Source organism: Azolla caroliniana, unplaced genomic scaffold, assembly GCF_043228905.1.
Source record: "Azolla caroliniana isolate FFs.n. ecotype wild unplaced genomic scaffold, voAzoCaro1.0.p SCAF_21, whole genome shotgun sequence".
NCBI classification, from domain to species: Eukaryota; Viridiplantae; Streptophyta; class Polypodiopsida; order Salviniales; family Salviniaceae; genus Azolla; species Azolla caroliniana.
The window spans coordinates 532,913-550,566 of NW_028230456.1; the positions used below are offsets into that span (position 1 = coordinate 532,913).

The window sequence follows — 17,654 nt, forward strand, 5'->3', positions numbered from 1 at the left end:
AGATCAGAACAGGAAGAAGAAGAAGAAGAAGAAGAAGAATTGTACAGGAAAAACAGGAGAAGGGGGTAGCAGCTGCTGCGGTGTGCCTGTGAAGAAAAAAAATAATGGCTTTTATATATGGATTATATATGTACATATGTATATGTATAAATATGTACAGTGTGGGGAGTGGGCTAAATTTAGATTATTCTCATTTATTTTGGCTATTACTTTTCTCTAATTCCCAGAAATGACCCTCACCCCCCTCCCCTCTCATGTCCACAACTCAAAATTCCCTTCCCTTCTGAGCTTGTCGTACTCGCTCTCTTTGCCCAGTTTCCACCACCACCAGTCCGCAGTTTTGAACCCCGACAATTCGATCAATGGCCTTACGGGAGCCACTCACTGATGGACGGTCACATCACGTCCCACCGCTCTCGATCACGCCCTCATCCCCTGCCTTGCCTTATTGTAGTTGTTAGCATAATGTCAATCGATGCTTGATTCGTACGATACCGTCATTGTTGCAACTCTCGAAACATGGAGAGTTTTATGACCCCCGGACCCTCTAGCTCCACTTTGCATTCCTCTATTCTGGTTTTCGCCCGTTGTGAAGGATTTCCCCTTGTCGCTCCAATTCTAGCATGCTTGATTGACCCCTTATACTAGTTATTGATCATTACCTCAATAGGTCACTATTGTCACAACATCTAGGACGTTGGTTAGGGAATGCTCATATCTACCAAGGTAGGGGGTAGGCCTTTGAGCTTCATGATGGACATCATTATGACATGTTGCTTTTATTAGGGGTTCAAACAAGCCATGGTAGGAACAAGGGTGGTCATTAGGGCTCATGGCGGTATGTGGTTGCTATTTGCAAATATTGGGATGAGTCCTCCAACGAGAATGAAATAGTGAACCACCATGGAAGCAATGTGTTTGGAGCTTCCCCTTGTGAGCCAAAAGAACTTCAATGTACATGGCATCAACTAGATATTGCTCTAAGTATTAATGTTTAATTCCAGTAGACGACAATGCTGGGAACTACTCAAACTCTAGACATGTATAGGGTCTTGTGATGGAGAAAGCTGAATTCAAACAAGAAGTGGGCCACTCCTCGATAGAACGGGTTGGGTCTACCTGAAGTTTTGTGGGACTTTGCACTAGTGGAGAAAGGGAAGTAAAGTACTACTACATGGCAGAGTTATCTACATGCTCATGGTGGTTGGTTCCATTGCCGAGGAAATGAATGCAAGTGGTTGATGAAGGCATTTATAGGGAGGACAAATGGAGTATCCTCGTAGAGGGCAAAGACAAACATGTGCAACCACAAGTGTCGGAGGAGCCAAGCATATGTTTAGTACCAACTATAGGTTTTAATGGTGTAATCATTGTCATACACTAGGAAAACTTAGGAAAAAAAAAATTGTCCCCACAAATGTGAAAGACAGACATTCAACTCATAAAGAAATATAACAACTATTGATTCAGCTCACCTTAAAAGGCCTTCTTCATTCAAAAGATTTTTACTAGTTCTCTTAGAGTCACGGTGTGCACCCTCGATTGCAACATTCATCAGTAAGGTTCTTGAACATGAAGAGTTGTTACTCACTTTCGCATGTATTATGTGGAAATGATATATTTTTGGTCTTATATGTCATATTTGACCTTGCGAGAAATGTTAATAATTAGGTAATTAACTAGGGTTAATTAGGGTCTAATTATGCGAGTATTGATAAAGTAGCGGAAGATTATTTGATTTGTGTGTATGTGTGTGAGAGGAAGATACACTTATGAACAATAATATAAATGGGGGATGATTAACAAAGAGTCTAGCTAAAGACCTTTATCTAATTAATAAGCATCAAGTTACAAAAATACTCACAAAGAGGTATATACATACATCTCATGTGCAAGGGTACACGTGTGTGAGTATAATATAGGTACAAGGAAGTAAGTCTTATATTAAATATACCTAGTACTAGAGGATCTAGAATGTATCCCCACTTACGTACAAGTATAATATCCTATTTAAGGCAAGACGAACACTCCACCGAAGAAAGAATTTCCACTTGCTCCAATAAAGAAAATTGTCACATTAGTACTCCCTTCAATTTTTGTAGATATGCTTTCACTCCATGTCTACCGTTGAATACAAAAGTGTTGCGCATATTCCAATTATGATGCAATCCCCAATATCTCACAAATAGAAAAACAATCTCCATCTCTGATTTTAGGTCAACATGTGTAAATTATGCAAACACCCACTATCTAGGTGCCAAATAACATCGTGATAAAACTTGCCAAAATCCAAGATTACTCTAAGTCCTTAGCTATCCCATAAAAAATTAGCTCAATTGTATGACCACAATTATGATCAGGAACACTTCAATGGTGATGTGTTGGGGGGCTAGTGCCATAGGTGTTTGCTACTAAAGAGGTATTGATTGTCATGTGGATTGATGTTTCATAATTAGGAGAGTTATCATCGAAAGAGTTAGCACTTGGAGAATTGGCACTAGTGTTATATAGTGCGTTGAAGGAGTGAAATGTAAGTTGTTCCAATGTTGAACCCATAGATAATTTTCATGCTACCTCCGAAACGGTGTGCATGATAAAGGGCATGTAAAAGCCTTTTGTTTGAAACATATTCTAAACATAGAACACACGTTTTTTAACAACTATGCGAGTAGTAACTACATTAAGCATAACAAAGTGAACCCTCACTGTACTACTTTTTGGGACATGAGCTCATATGGTACACTCTCTTAGTATTACTAACAACCTTCTCTCTTTACAAGGGTGGTCTTGTATATCAAACCTATCTTGTCTTGATGTGATGTGATTGTCATGTGCTAAGTTGGCTGGTTCTACAGATAATACATTGAATGTTGTATCGGGTTACGTTCTCTTTCACAAAAATGTTGAGTTTTATACACCATTACCTAGTGTTACACATAATGCATTGAGTGGTTAGACCATTTAATATCAAGTAGTCATTATGTAGGGCATTGGGAATGTGAGACATGCATATTCCCATTCATCTATCGCTATTCTTTAGGAGTTTATTGCTCTCTAGATTCAACACCCTGTTAGGCTTTTACAAGTATTCGTGTTTTTCATTCTAAGAGGATTCTTGTGCGTAAGCCACCCATTAGCGCAAGTCCATGAATCCATGTGCTTTGGTAATCATGTTTGTTGTGACTCTAGAAATGAGGCCACACCATATCTCATCATTCTTCCTCTCTATCTAACTACATTACATTAACTCACAAGTGGAGCTCCCTAAGAGGATGCCATTGACACTATCCTATTAATGATTAAGATGGAGCACTCCATAGGGATGTGATCCAAACACACAAACACATACTCTCTCATTCATAACATTCTCCCAACAATGATTAGGATGGAGTTCTTTGGAGAGATGCCATCCACACACACATTGATCTTTTGTGGATGTTAAATATATATCTTTGCAAATATAATGTATTAATTATCAAAGTCGAATTACAATTGATGTAATATAATATCCTACTAGTTCACCTGAAAATCAATTAGGTTCCCTACATACATACTCTCTCCCAAGAGAGAACAGGAAACTTGGAAACAAAGTAAATTTTTAGGTACATTTTCCACTTTCAAGATAAGAATGAAGAAATTGGAGATTTTTCCAATTATAGTATTGATTTGGGCCCCTATGTGGTTGTGAAAAGGCAGAACAAGAATTGCTTTCATTTTTACAATGGCTAAAGTAAGTATGAATAACATAAAGTAATAGATAATTAATAATTTGTTATCTTTTACTGCACACATTAACAAGACTTATGCACGGTTATCAATGCAAAGAGACCACCTATTTTTAAAATCATAAGATGTGCCCCCCCTTTTACTCCACTCAATGTAACAATATTCTAATGAATCTAATCTTACTTCTTATAAGAACTCACATTGCAATGACGATTTATTGAGTAAAACTCTATGCTTTCCAAGTTCCTTCTAAATCTCTGTAAGACTACACTACATCCTATTACTATTCATGTTTAATCAATCTAGTCTATGCATAATAATGTACTTGCTATTGTAGGTTGCGTTAACTAGGTGATCGAGGATAGAATGAGCAGGTATAAATGTAACCAATGTCGTAGGAAAGCAAGTTAAGAAATATACTAAATTCAAGCTCCATTCTTTCCCCACCTTTTATTTTCCCATCTCCAACCCTTCAGTACACACATTACCTTCTTTTAGTGGCTCCAAATTCTCTGGTGCCTCAATGCCATAACCCTCCAATTTCCTTGCTTTTTTTCTTTGATTCACACATACATAGATTAGAGCATGCACTGACACACATATTAAAGCACATGTGTACGTACACTTCATCATGCACCAAAAATGCAGTGTACCATGTGGACAATTCCCCCTCCCCCTAGGATCAATAGAACAAAAACACGATACATGCCTTCACAAGGGAAAAATTTAGAAAGATATTCAAGTTTTCTTTATTTGACAAAACTATGCTTAATAAAACCACATTAGCACATAAACATCTCACATTTTGAACCTTGAAATCCTTCATGGCATACATTGTGTAAAATTCCTATTTGTATAGACAATCTCACACTCACCACCCCTAAAAATGTTATATCACCAATATTGTATGTTCATGTTTAAATTCTTAATAAGAAATATGATAATATATGCCGTTGAGCTTTACTTTGCAGGGAATCTGGAACCGTCGCCAAGGACATCATTAACAATGAGATGGATGGATCTGATGTAGCATTGATCGAACATGATCATCATGTATTTTCCCTGTCTACAATACTTTTATGACCATTTTCCATTGTGTGCATGATTAGGTTTTCACGATTAAAGTTTGTAAGAAATACGTGTTCATCCATTTACACACTTTAATTGATATACTTTCTAAATTTAAATATATATAAACATGATCATGCAAGGATGGTGTTTTTGTAATGCTTGTGCGTTACAATTTAAGGTGTGGCACTAGTTAAGGTTCAAATGCAATGCTCATTCCCGATAATTCTTCAAAATTTATAGTTTGTGACAATGCATAAACTTCATCATAGAAGTTCTTCTTCTTATCAAGACCATGTAATAGAACTTTTGCAAGTGTAAGCCTAATTATCGCTTTAACTTACCTTTAATGGACGCGTGGTGCATGTATTCTATCCTATTTTTCCTAGTTTTGGATCCCACTAAATCTTTCAATATGCGTCTATCATATGTCTTCTTTCCCATATTTCGAGGTACCCGTCTATTGTTAAGACATATGTTTATCGAGGACTCGAACCAAGGCCATAACATACTTTGCCATGTGACATTGGGGAGGTCAATCTGCACATAACGTCCACAGGACATTCACATGTGTGACCGACTTGTCTCCGACACCTCACCTTAATGTCTATCACATATTGTGTGACATGCCCAGACAAAGTTCTCAATTGCAATCCATGTCTCTCCTTCCTACCGCACAAATTTCTTTTGCCATGCGGCACTCTCGGGGTTAATCGCGTGTCTGCATTCCATTGCGCCACGTGGCAAAAGGAATTTCCAAGTGGCCACACCTGGCACTATTGTGCCACTTGGCCTTTTATTATTATTATTTACTCTGGTCATCCAAAGCTATGGAGAAGCTCAAGAAGAATTTTGATGGGTTAGATCATGGAGAAACTGGAGAGGAATTTTCATGGCCAAGCTATGGAGAGCCCTCAAGAGGAAATTTGACGGGTAAGATGATGAAGAAACTGGAGAAGAATTTTGATGATCATGGAAAAGATCGAAGAAGGATGGTGATGAGTGGTAAGATGATGGGTTAGATCATGGAAAAACTCCCGAAGGGAAAACTTGATGCTTTAGATCATGAAAATGCTCAAAACGGGTTTCTGATGGGTTAGATCTTTGCGAAAGCTCGAAGAAGAATGTTGATGGGTTAGATAACAGAAATTCTCCAATGCTTTTTGAATGATACATATATGCAATTCTTCTGATGGTATTATGTACATAATACTTTCTTCCGGATGTTTGATTTCTACAGATAACACTGGACAATGGAATTCTGCAAGTCACAATCTCTAAACCAGAGGGACATATAGTTGGCATTCAGTATGGAGGGCTTGACAATCTCCTCGAGGCATCAAACAAAGAGAAAAACAGAGGGTGAGAGTAATCTAATGAAAAATATCATTATGCTTCCACCATTTCCCTAGAGAGAAAGAAGGAAATAAAGAAAAAGGAAATATTATTTCAAAGATTTTATCTGTAACTATTTCATGATGGAATCAGGTATTGGGATCTTGACTGGAACATCCCTGGAGGACACGATCGATATGACACGTGAGTTGAAAATAGATTTTCTTTTATGCATTTTGTTTGTGGAACTAGGTGAATGACATGGGCACAATTCCTTCACATTGGAGAGAAATGATTTGCAGTGTTGAGGGAACTCAATATCACATTGTGGAACAAACACCAGATAAAGTGGAGGTTTCTTTTGTGAGGAATTACAATGCGAGCACAGACATGGTGCCATTGAGCATTGACAAAAGGTACTAAAGAAATTGCCCCAACGTAAGATCTTGCTGTGTTGCTATGTGTCATTAAAGACAAAAAATATATTCTTGTAGCAACTTAGTTGTTAATTCCAATAGCTCTATTTTACTTGCAGGGTTCTTCTTCTTCGTGGCAACCATGGTTTTTATAACTATGCCATATATGATCGCTTGTCTGGATGGGAAGACTTTGATCTTAATCAGACACGCATTGCATTTAAGCTTCGCAAAGACAGGTGCATACAATCTTTCTTTCTATCTTTTTAATGCATTTAAGACTTAAAACTTAGATGAATTATATGCAATTTTCACTTTAAAATATGGGTTAGACTAAATGAACTTCGTGTTCATTTTATATACATAATATTTGTGTTGTGATAAAGACTTCCATAATTTATATAGAACCATAGATGGATAAGAGAGTGAAGTTCTGATTTTTTTATATTATATGAGAGCATGCTGAAAGTTGTGGGTATTGATATTCCATTATGTAATGAAACAGCCCATATCGAAGATGTGGTTACCTGTCAATAACCTTAATATACTTCTATATGAAATTTAACCTCTGCAGAAGTTATGGTTCATTTATAGAAGGATAAACAAGCTTTAAAATCCTCTTTCTTGTGTTTGCTTCTAGATTCCGTTATATGGCAATAGCAGATAACAAGCAAAGGATCATGCCATTTCCAGAAGATAGACAACCACGTAACTCCCAGGAACTTGCTTATCCTGAAGCCGTTATTCTTACACACCCAAAGGATCCAGCATTACAAGGAGAGGTTGGTAATGGAAGGCTTGATGGTTATATGGGAGATCTTTGTAGACAATTCACTCTTCTCCTATAGTGAATGCCATGAAGGATAGATACCTGGTTACCTTGTGATCTGGTGTCTTTTTTAAGGATGCATCTGAAAAATAAATGCACATCAAATTATTGTACCACAAGGACAGATGTTCTTTCGATGAAATGGAGATCATAGTATGTAATTCTCTTGCTCAATAGATTGATGCTTGATTGATTTCCAGGTTGATGATAAATATCAATACTCCTGTGATAATTGGGAGAATAAAGTGCATGGGTGGATCAGCTTTGACCCGATGATAGGTTTTTGGATCATTTTCCCAAGCAATGAATTTCGTAATGGGGGCATTGTAAAACAAAATTTGACGTCCCATGTTGGTCCAACCAGCTTAGCTGTAAGTGAACACTGTTTCATTAAACGTGATTTTTCCATAGTTACTACATGCCAACAAACAGTTTTTTTAAGGAGTCTCTGACAACATCATGATGCAATTCTGTGTTGTTCATGACCACGATATTTTTCCTCAATAACTATCTATATAAGCGGAAAACTTTATTTTAAGCATTGATTGTCCTAAGTCTTATTTGTCTTGAATGACCATGGGACTTAACTGTTAGATAGAAAACCGATCAGCCAAAGCACCAAAAGTCTGAAGCACACTACGTAACATCTTCATTAAATAACTTCAACTTCTCCATTTCGAGTTAAAACCATATGTTCATCATTCTATCTGGAAATATCCTGTATCCTTGATTTATTCATCTTTTTATATTGCAGTTCCAGATTATAAACAAGATGAATCATAAAAATTATGACCCATCATATGGGTAATTTCTCTCAAGTAGTCAAATGGAAACACTGTTAACTTTATGTTATTCTTTTACATTACGATGATATTATAATCAAATGGAGCTGAAGCCTGAAAAGAAGTCGAGCAAATCATTGCCAATCAATGGGAACTTACTATGGAGTATCTGAGCGATCCATAATCTTACAAGAACTTAGTAGTCAACTCTTAAAGATACCATTTCCTAGCAAAAGAGCTAACAGGCCATTATATAATCTGAATCTCTTATTATTCATGGTTTCTTATTTGCAGATGTTCCACAGCGCTCATTATGCAGGCCAACCACTTTGTGCAAAGTTTAGGAATGGTGAGCCTTGGAAAAAAATATTTGGACCAGTTCTTGTATATCTGAACTCTGCAGCAATTGCTACCACTGAAACTCTATGGAAGGATGCAAAAGATCAGGTAATGTAGGGAGGATTTGCATATGTTGATGACTTTATAGAATTTATAATAATGTTTTTTAAAACTCTGACTTCTTGGTATTTTTGTATACTTCTGTTCCCTATGGTGTTACTATAAATTTGGGATTCATGTGATGGACCAGTAACCTACAAGTTACAACTATGTACTGGTTCTATTTATGATGGGAAATAAAAGAGAGGGGTGTCAACGGCATTGGATTTTTATGTTGTGCATGTCTTTGCTATAATCATGTTATGTGTGTTTTTGCTATGATCACATTATCCGTCCATGCTTTATTAATATTGGATGGTAACGGGAAATTTGCCAGACATGTGATGTATTTTCCTAAATTAACCATTTATAAGATCTCAATATCAGAGAAAACTGAAGTGTATGGATAATGTTTGCTATTAATTATGTAGGAAAACAGTTATTAATTCTAGATAATTTTTAGCTGATGCACTCTGTGCTGTACTGAATGTCCTTTAATATTGCCTCATGCAGATGATCTATGAAGTTCAGTCATGGCCTTACAACTGGCCAAACTCTGAAGATTACTTGAAACCAGATGAAAGGGGAGCGATAAGTGGAAGACTGTTTGTGAATGACCGGTTAGTTCAGTACCAACTTCTTTAACTTTCCGTAGTGCCTTTTTGAAAAATACATATGTAGGTCAAGGAAGAAACTGAAAATGCATAGTTTTGCAGTACTGTTTCATTTTCAAGATCTTGATAATAGATACTGTGTGTGTGTTGATTATAGCTACAATGATCGAGTGTGCATAAATTGAACACAACATTCAGGGTTGATTTGCAATGTAGTATTTTAAAATTTCCCTTTTAGCATCTTCCCACTTTTTCCTTAGTGTTTCCATTAAACTTTCCTGAAATAACTACATATTGCATCGCATCACTTGAAAGGTCTACGAGATCTTCTACACTGCATCTTTTGAACCATTTTTTGATGTCAACTACCAAACCAGATGACAGAATTTTGCTCCCTCCAACATTTCAAGCAGGATGTGGTATTCTATTATTTGGCACATTCTTGGCGTTTGTAATGTATCTATATATTCTCTATGGGTCGAACACCTGTTTCCAAGAGTAGAACTTGGTAGGAAGTTGAGGATTTGACTTAATAATGAGGAATAAATGTCATGGGGGTTGGATTTTTACCCTGATATTTTTTGTAGAGACCACTAATAATGCTCTTGTTATTGCCGAAAAACCAAGGGCACTGACAACTTGAAATATAGCCAGTTGGGAAAGAGAATAACATAAATTCAACCGTCTGTCCTTTGCGATATGACATGCTTATTTTGGCTCAAATATTTGAATGACATAAATTTCTCTGTCTATATTCTGATTATTAAAATAGCTGATATCATACAAAGAACCAATAACAACGGCGTTGCTAATGGGAAAACATATTTTTTCATCATACTCTTCCGAGGAGTGGAATGAATCTTGTGACAATTATTCTTTAGAAAGGAAGCATATGTTCTTGTTAAGAGTTTCCTCTTGTTTTATTTGAAAAAAGGTTTGGGAATATCAATTTTGAGTTTAGGTTGCAATGTTTGAAGTTCTTAATAGATGCTGAAAAGATATTATGTTGTATGACATAAGAGGCCATCATGTGCAATATCTCTTTCTTTAGTACCTTATAGATATGAATACAATGGCGAAAGAATAGATGCTCATATTTTTTGATACAGTCAAATAAAAGGGGTTGTATAGGACGTCTTCCTAGTGTATGTTCTTGTTAAGATTTTCCTACTGTTTTATTTGAAAAAAAGGTTTGGAAATATCAATTGTGAGGTTAGGCTGTAATGTTTTAACTTCTTAATAGATGCGGAAAATATATTATGTTGTATGCCATAAGAGGCCATCATGTACAATATCTCTCCCCTTTTTGTACCTTATAGATATGAAATACAATGGCTAATGAATAGACGTTCATCCTTCTAGATACAGTCAAATAAAAAGGGACTGTATAGGACGATTTCCTAGTATTCGTGAAGGTACTTGCACTTTGTGGGATATCTCATGGATATGACGCTTCCTGCAAATGTTTTGTGGAGAAAGGTAAAAGAAATAGTAAAATTGACCTGTGTACATATTTATCTGCTTTGGAGTTTATGTGTGGGAATTGATGTGCATTAGCATTATAATTGAAATAGAAAGATGAATTTTATTTAGTTGATGCCAATTTCCGATTATGGTGGTAGTGAAGTTCTAGTCAGTGCAATTTGTATTTATATCAAATTATTATTTTTCAGTAATACTCCTTTTTTTACATATGACTTCAGGTTTTCATTGCCACCAATCAGACTTGCTGCGTCAGCTTTTCTTGGGCTAGCGTTACCTGGAGAAAAGGGATCTTGGCAAACAGAAAGCAAGGTAAGTAAAAATTGAAACTCTAATTATATATTATAATTTAAGAGCTGCATTTTAAAAGAGGATTGTTGAAAAATATAATTTTGTCTTTTTGCTGTAATCCATGCTCTCTAGGGCTATCAGTTTTGGACGCAAGCTGATGATGATGGATACTTTACAATTCCTAATGTTCGCCCTGGAGACTATGAACTTTATGGTTGGGTGCCAGGGGTGTTTGGTGATTACAAGAGGGAAGGAGTCATTACAATTCAAGCAGGTAAGCTTGGTGTTTCGTGAGAAAAAAATTAGGTGGAGGAAAAAGACTTAGTTTTAGATATATCAACCCAGCTACATGATCAGAGAACTGTTAGACATAAGAATAGCTTGAGATGTTAAAACAGATCAAAACCACAGGATGGATGTTTGGAGATGTTATTTCATAAAATAGTCCTCTACGTGTAGGCTTTTGTTTTTTAAATCTGTATGTAGACATTTCTAGGACATTAAATCTATAGTTACAGTTCCCTAATTGGATGCTCTGTAATGATATTCTCAGGTTCATCCATTGACCTTGATGAATTATTGATCTTTGAAGCACCAAGAGATGGTAAAACGGTGTGGGAGATAGGCATACCCAATCGAAGTGCTTCTGAGTTCTTCATCCCAGATCCAGATCCCAAATATGTTAACAGGCTGTTTCTTGATCACCCGGAAAGGTAATTTGATCAATTCTAGTGTCCGCACTTGCACTTTTTGTTGATTAAATGCTTAAATCTTTACTGATGTGCAGTTAATGTCTAGGACAGAAATATTTGACTTTTAATTGGGCAATAGAATGCACATTCTTTTCTAATTGTAATATGTGCGGTATTTAAATACTCAATATACTACACGCTTCTCCATTAATCCATCCAAAGTTTCACATCAGTTGAAAATGATATCGTTAGTATATTTCTCATGTATATCATTGTCCTTGTAAGATGTGATTATCAGGTATCGTCAATATGGACTTTGGCTTCGGTATTCTGAAATTTATCCTGACAAAGATCTTGTTTACACTGTTGGAGTCAGTGATTGGACTAAAGACTGGTTCTTTGCCCATGTTGGAAGGTTCTCTTTCTCATTCGATAAATCTCCTTTCAGATCTAACTTTTATGGAACGTATGCACAAATATTCAAGTATACTTAATGTACCATTTATCTATGGTAAGGCAAGTATGCTTTTTAAGTGTCTTCAGTTGTATCTGGACAGGGTGAAAGAAGATGGCTCTTTAGAGCCTACAACATGGCAAGTTCATTTCCAACTCGATAGTGTCACTCAGTCTGGAGTCTACAAGCTCAGACTAGCTTTTGCATCTGCAAATTTTGCAGTTATTGAGGTATCAGTTTTCCATCCTATCCTACCATTTAAGTCTGATTGCTCAAATTTTATAAATCTTCAACGCTGCATTTGCACTGCTTAAAATTTCAAATGTTAGATAGACAGTTATAGAGTACCCACTCATCAAATATGAATTCTCTGCTTCTTCTTTTTGTTAATTTCCCTTTTCTTAGATAGAAGTGTTTGAACCACATGGTGATTCTAATGGAATTTAGATTCAGTTATACATAAGCTCTGGTCGTTTTAGAGGGCAAAACCGCAACATGTCTTCCAGCTTCAAGTAAAATACAAATAAAACCATGTCGCAAGATGAATTGAATTAACAATTATACTCTTTCTTGACAATGTCAATCATAAAAATTCCTCCTCATTCCTTTGGGAAGGCTCAGTTTTTGCAAGCCTGTTCTACATGAAAGCAAACAAATCTACTTTTTGACTGAACGACCGAATTATTTGGCAGCGTAACTCATCTTCTTTTTATGGATGTCAATAGCATTGGTTAACTCTTTTCTCATGTACTGACATAGAGGATATCAAACCAGTTGCATATAAAAGATTTAACTTCTTGTTACAAAACATAAAAGAGTGTATATCTATGAGATGAAAATATCCTTGTGAACTCTTGTCTGCCTATTATATCGTATGTCTACCATGCAATAGTGACTGTATTTTAATTTGCTTTGTAATGCAGGTGAGGTTCAACAATCCAAATGTTAATGTGCCACATTTTGATACCGGTCGATTTGGGATGGAGAATGCAATTGCAAGACACGGGATTCATGGATTGTATCATTCGTTCGATATTGATGTTGCCCCTGAGTGGTTGCATGAGGGACAAAACGTTATGTACCTCAAACAGAGGAATGTTCCAAATATTTTTGTCGGGGTTATGTATGATTACTTGCGGATGGAAGAACCAGCCGCTCTTGGCAATGGTGAATGATGCATATGAAGGAAATTATAATAAGGGTGATAATTCTCATCAAATCTTTCAATAACTTGGAACCATTTAACCAAACATATCAAAACTATTTCTCTATTTCCTCGAACTTGCTTTCTTATGAAGGAAAGAAATTATGTCGCTTTTAGATTAAGGTTGATAATTCACCTCAAACCTTTTGATGCTTGGAATCATCTAAGCAAACACATAAAGGCTATTTCTCAATTTCCTTTAACTTGCTTTCTTATGAGGGTTCATTTCAAAAATGCATCACCACAAAACCATGATCTATTTCATTAGGCTCAAATATGTCACACTAATATCTTCACATATATATGAGCAAATACAAGTATATAACATGTTGATGCCTGCAATGTGGAACATACTTTATTTCCACACCTCCCATATTACACAAAATTTATATTGACTCAGCAAGGCTCAACTTATCGCATGACAGCCACTATCATGTCACCGAAAGAAGTATTAAGCATTCTCAATTGACATCCAGCACATGTCTATTCTAAAAACACACAGCTGGATTTTGAGCTCCTGCCTAAGATATATATGACATGGCTGCAAACAGTTTTTTCTATTAACAGAAAATAAACCTTTAATATCTATCTCATTGCACATGACACCTAATGTAGGTTCCACAAAACAAATCTTAGCATTTACAGCAACAGATACCAGGAAATGTGTTATCACTACTTATCAAAGGCTGAGCACATCAAATCATACACTGAGTAGTGGATTACACAGACATTCAACCGAAGCTACATTAAAGCTTTTGCTAAGTCATTGCCAACCTAGTATAACATGGTTACCTTCATGTGAAATAGAGAGATTACTATCATATCAGGGGCATAATGGTAGTAATCTCCATTTCACATGAAGCTTTCTAAGTCATTGCCAACCTAGTACAAGATGGTTTACCTTCATGTGAAATAGAGATTACTACCATACCAGGGGCATAATGATAGTAATCGGTATGTCAATTTGCAATCACTATATAAGCTTGCTTTGCTAATGTTGCAATGAAATACAGACTGCATTTACTTCATTATAAATATTGCAAAAAGAAATGTATTTCTGAGAAATGTATTGAAGTTTTGGCACTATCACAATTTCAGGAACCACCAAGTCATCTACTTCTCAGATGGTACGTACCATGCCTCTAAAGTAAGATTCAAGAAAAGCTAGAAAACCCAAATAGCATTTTTAGAGTACATGAACTACTAGCACTTCCAGTTCAGAATACTGAATGATTCATTATCTTCCATCAATCTTGCCTCCTGCCAGATGCACTACCGCTGCCATATTTACCGCCAGATTCACGATCATAGGGACCCGATCGATCTCTATAAGCACCGCTGCCGCCACCGCCTTCATTACGAGAGGGTCCACCACTACTATATCGATCACGACCCCCACCATTCTCACGGCCAGATCTACCATAACGATCACCACTAGAACGATCACTACCATATCTGCTTCCACCACCACTTCCTCCGTACCGATCACTTTTACCATCACGATCTCTATCTCCACCTTTACTATAGCCACCATCACGGCGACCACCACCACCACTTGAACAATCTCGAGCCCAATGGCCAGATTGACCACATTTGAAACAACCGTCACCGCCACTAGCTCCTCCCGAACTTCTGCCCCCACCACCCCCACCCCCACCACTGCCCCTTCCTGAAGCCTTGTCAACAGTAATTGGTCTGCCATCCAGCTTCATGCCGTGCATCTGTTCTATCGCCTCCTGCATCTCCCGCTCTTCACGGAACGTTACAAACCCAAAACCTTTTGAGCGACCTGTATCTCTATTCACAACTACCTGCATCATGAATGAAAATACTAGAAACGTGAATATTTGTTGATAGTGACTTAGCTAAGTAAGCCAAGGAGTACATAACCTAAACTTAAATAAGGTAAAAGAAATATAAACTATACTCCATCCAATATTATCAAAACACTAGAAATATAAATGTATTGTTTGAGAGTTGTGTTGCAAGTACAACAAGGTACAATACATAAACATGAGGTCAAAAGCAATATAACCTAGACTCCCATCCAATCCATGCAAAAAGTTCCTATGCTAGCAAGATGGAGAATAGAAATTAATGATCCAAAACCATACACAAAGTAAAAACAGCATTGAACCTTTAACTCCTCATCTACTCTGTGGACATAAATGCTTAGCTCCTGTGCTAATTACCATGAGGACTACTACCAATTATCCAAATATAAACCTAGAAAGTCAAACCATGTTTCCACCCAATCCATTCATATCACTGCTTTGCAAATTATATGTACAGATGCAAAACTTCGAATTTTTGAAGCCTAGTTTAGTGGACATTCTGATTCAAACTACGATCTTTACAAGATTGAAATATGGTAAAGAAACAAAGCTTTCTACACTTCGACATCACTCCGCAAGGCTATAACCCTAAAAATCTCCCACTGCACATCACTCCAGCGATTTATAAACCTATACATCTCCTCCTCCACTAAGACAAAAAAGGAACTACCTTTGTAAATAAAGGACCGCTAATCAGAGAACCACATATCCAAAAAGAACCATCATGACCGACTGTCAAGAACCTTTGCTTCGAGAATGTTGCCATAAGGTCGGAACGCATCCTCAAGCTCCCTATCAGTAGTTTCCCATGAGAGGCCTCCAATAAAGCACCGATGCTCTGTCTCTAAAGCCATTTATGTATAGTTTATTTTTCCTGCATAATTCAAAAGCATTTACAAGTTATGGTACACCAAAAATTATTTGGAACAAGGCATATATTCTGGACAACGAAATCATACAACCAAAATTGGGATTAACTAATCTCGAAGATGATTAAGAACGGTGAAACTAAAGCTAGTTTTCTCAAATCGATTATGCAACAAAGAGATGATATGCTTAAACTACTTCAAAGATTATGGACCAAGTCATAAGGTTAACCATTCTAAGCTTACTAACATATATTTGACAACATATGAGAAGACTAAATAACAAAAACAGAAAACGGAAGGGAAAACAGGGACTTTTGTTTGCTTTGTCACTGAAGGCAACAAGAACAGGAAAACATATAAAGAACAAAAGAACATATGCAACGACAGGTCTAAGATTCTACTCGGCAAATAGTTAAAGATATCTTCCATTAATATAAAGGGTTCCTAATATTGAAAACAGCAAAGGTGTAAATTTTAAAGATTTAGAGTCCCAGTAATTGATCCTCCTGAGACTAAGAGTTCATATTGTGTCGATTGAAGAACTAGAGTCAGTTACGGTTAATACTTAGGATCCGTTCCTGCTAATATTTAGAGTTTCGTAAAGCACCAGAACCGGAAAAGGCTGCAGCAAGACCCGGTTTAAGAGTTTTACCGTTAAATTGAAGATTGAGAGTTTCAGAGAAACGGGTTCAACAAATCAGGATTGAACCTAAAGAGGGCAGAATAAAATAGTTACAGCTTGTTACCGTTAAAGATTTCCGACGCCCTCGAAACAGAAGCAAAGAAAAGGAGAAACGAACCCAGAAAGGCCAGAAGAACAGATGTAGAGCCTGTTCACATGAATGATTTAGGGCTTGTGACTGTAACAAGATTTAGGGATTGTCCCTGTTAAAAATTTAGGTATTGACGGTGTTGAAGATTTAGGACTTGTCTGTGTCGAAGGTTTAGGAGGACGGCAAGCAGCAGATTTAAGGTTCGTTACGGACAAATATTTAGGATTTGCGAGTGCTCAAGATTTAAGGTTTGTAGCTGATATATCTTTAAGGGCGTGTCCCTGATAAACGGTAAAGGGAGTTCATTTTGCTGTCGACAAAAATTAGGGTTTCCCGAGGAAAGGAAGAGAGCGCACATACCTGAGCCAAGGTTTCCGCAGAGGGGGGATGGGGATGGGGATGGGGAAGAGAGAAAAAGGTAGGTTGCCAAGAAGATATTCGTAGGCTGCAGAATTAGGTCGTCTGCGTCTCTCTGTGTCTGTCTCTGTTCTGCGTTTTTATAGATGTATGTATGTATAGAATGGAAGTAAGTAGCCAGGGGCAGAGTAGTATGACTGTCTTTCTCTTTTCTTTTCTTTTCTTCTGTTTCTTTTTTCCAACAAACCCTAAAAAAGCAGAAAGGAAAGGATTGGGTTAAACTAGGGTATGTATGTGTATGTGTATGTGTATGTATGTAGGGTATGTATGTATTAGTATGTATGTAGGGTATGTATGGCTCGTGTCTATTCTGCATCAAATCATAAAGAGGGTTGGCGAGGGAATTGCAGCCACAGACGGTGTAGGTCGCTTAGAGGAAGGCGCGTGCGATCTGCACCGTCAGATTTCGATAAGGAAGAACGCGCGGAA

General features: G+C 36.9%; 2 protein-coding genes across 4 annotated transcripts; one reads left to right on the forward strand and one right to left on the reverse strand.

The window, feature by feature from the left end:
* Nucleotides 1–3,970: 3,970 nt before the first annotated feature.
* Nucleotides 3,971–13,629, forward strand: LOC147850152 (uncharacterized). Of its 2 annotated transcripts, none has more exons than XM_087336350.1 (16): nt 3,971–3,985; nt 4,698–4,779; nt 6,035–6,156; nt 6,283–6,333; nt 6,432–6,545; nt 6,665–6,784; nt 7,186–7,327; nt 7,575–7,745; nt 8,451–8,603; nt 9,108–9,214; nt 10,912–11,002; nt 11,114–11,255; nt 11,535–11,694; nt 11,972–12,088; nt 12,231–12,357; nt 13,051–13,629. In XM_087336350.1, exons 2-16 carry the CDS (start codon nt 4,738–4,740, stop codon nt 13,300–13,302), a joined length of 1,911 nt encoding a protein of 636 aa, XP_087192476.1. In that variant the 5' UTR covers nt 3,971–3,985; nt 4,698–4,737; the 3' UTR covers nt 13,303–13,629. The 2 variants fall into 2 exon arrangements, with proteins under 2 accessions (XP_087192476.1, XP_087192475.1); XM_087336349.1 differs by lacking the exon at nt 3,971–3,985 and adding an exon at nt 4,045–4,100.
* A 730-nt stretch (nt 13,630–14,359) lies between these two features.
* On the reverse strand, nt 14,360–16,040 carry LOC147850153 (glycine-rich RNA-binding protein RZ1A-like). 2 transcript variants are annotated; one of them, XM_087336453.1, is made up of 2 exons: nt 15,910–16,040; nt 14,360–15,142 (listed from the first exon to the last, which is right to left on the reverse strand). In XM_087336453.1, the coding sequence occupies exons 1-2, from the start codon at nt 16,018–16,020 to the stop codon at nt 14,579–14,581; spliced, it is 675 nt and encodes a 224-aa protein (XP_087192579.1). In that variant the 5' UTR covers nt 16,021–16,040; the 3' UTR covers nt 14,360–14,578. The 2 variants fall into 2 exon arrangements, with proteins under 2 accessions (XP_087192579.1, XP_087192580.1); XM_087336454.1 differs by having other exon boundaries at nt 15,837–16,040.
* Between the last annotated feature and the right edge of the window lie 1,614 nt (nt 16,041–17,654).

Excerpts from the sequence above, each read along its gene's own strand:
- LOC147850152 (XM_087336349.1), top strand. Across the intron at positions 9,215-10,911 it reads AGACTGTTTGTGAATGACCG|GTTTTCATTGCCACCAATCA; the intron begins GTTAGTTCAGTA and ends ATATGACTTCAG. Across the intron at positions 12,089-12,230 it reads TTCTTTGCCCATGTTGGAAG|GGTGAAAGAAGATGGCTCTT; the intron begins GTTCTCTTTCTC and ends GTATCTGGACAG.
- LOC147850153 (XM_087336453.1), bottom strand. The coding sequence starts at position 16,020 with ATGGCTTTAGAGACAGAGCATCGGTGCTTTATTGGAGGCCTCTCATGG. Across the intron at positions 15,143-15,909 it reads GCAACATTCTCGAAGCAAAG|GTAGTTGTGAATAGAGATAC; the intron begins GTTCTTGACAGT and ends TTCATGATGCAG.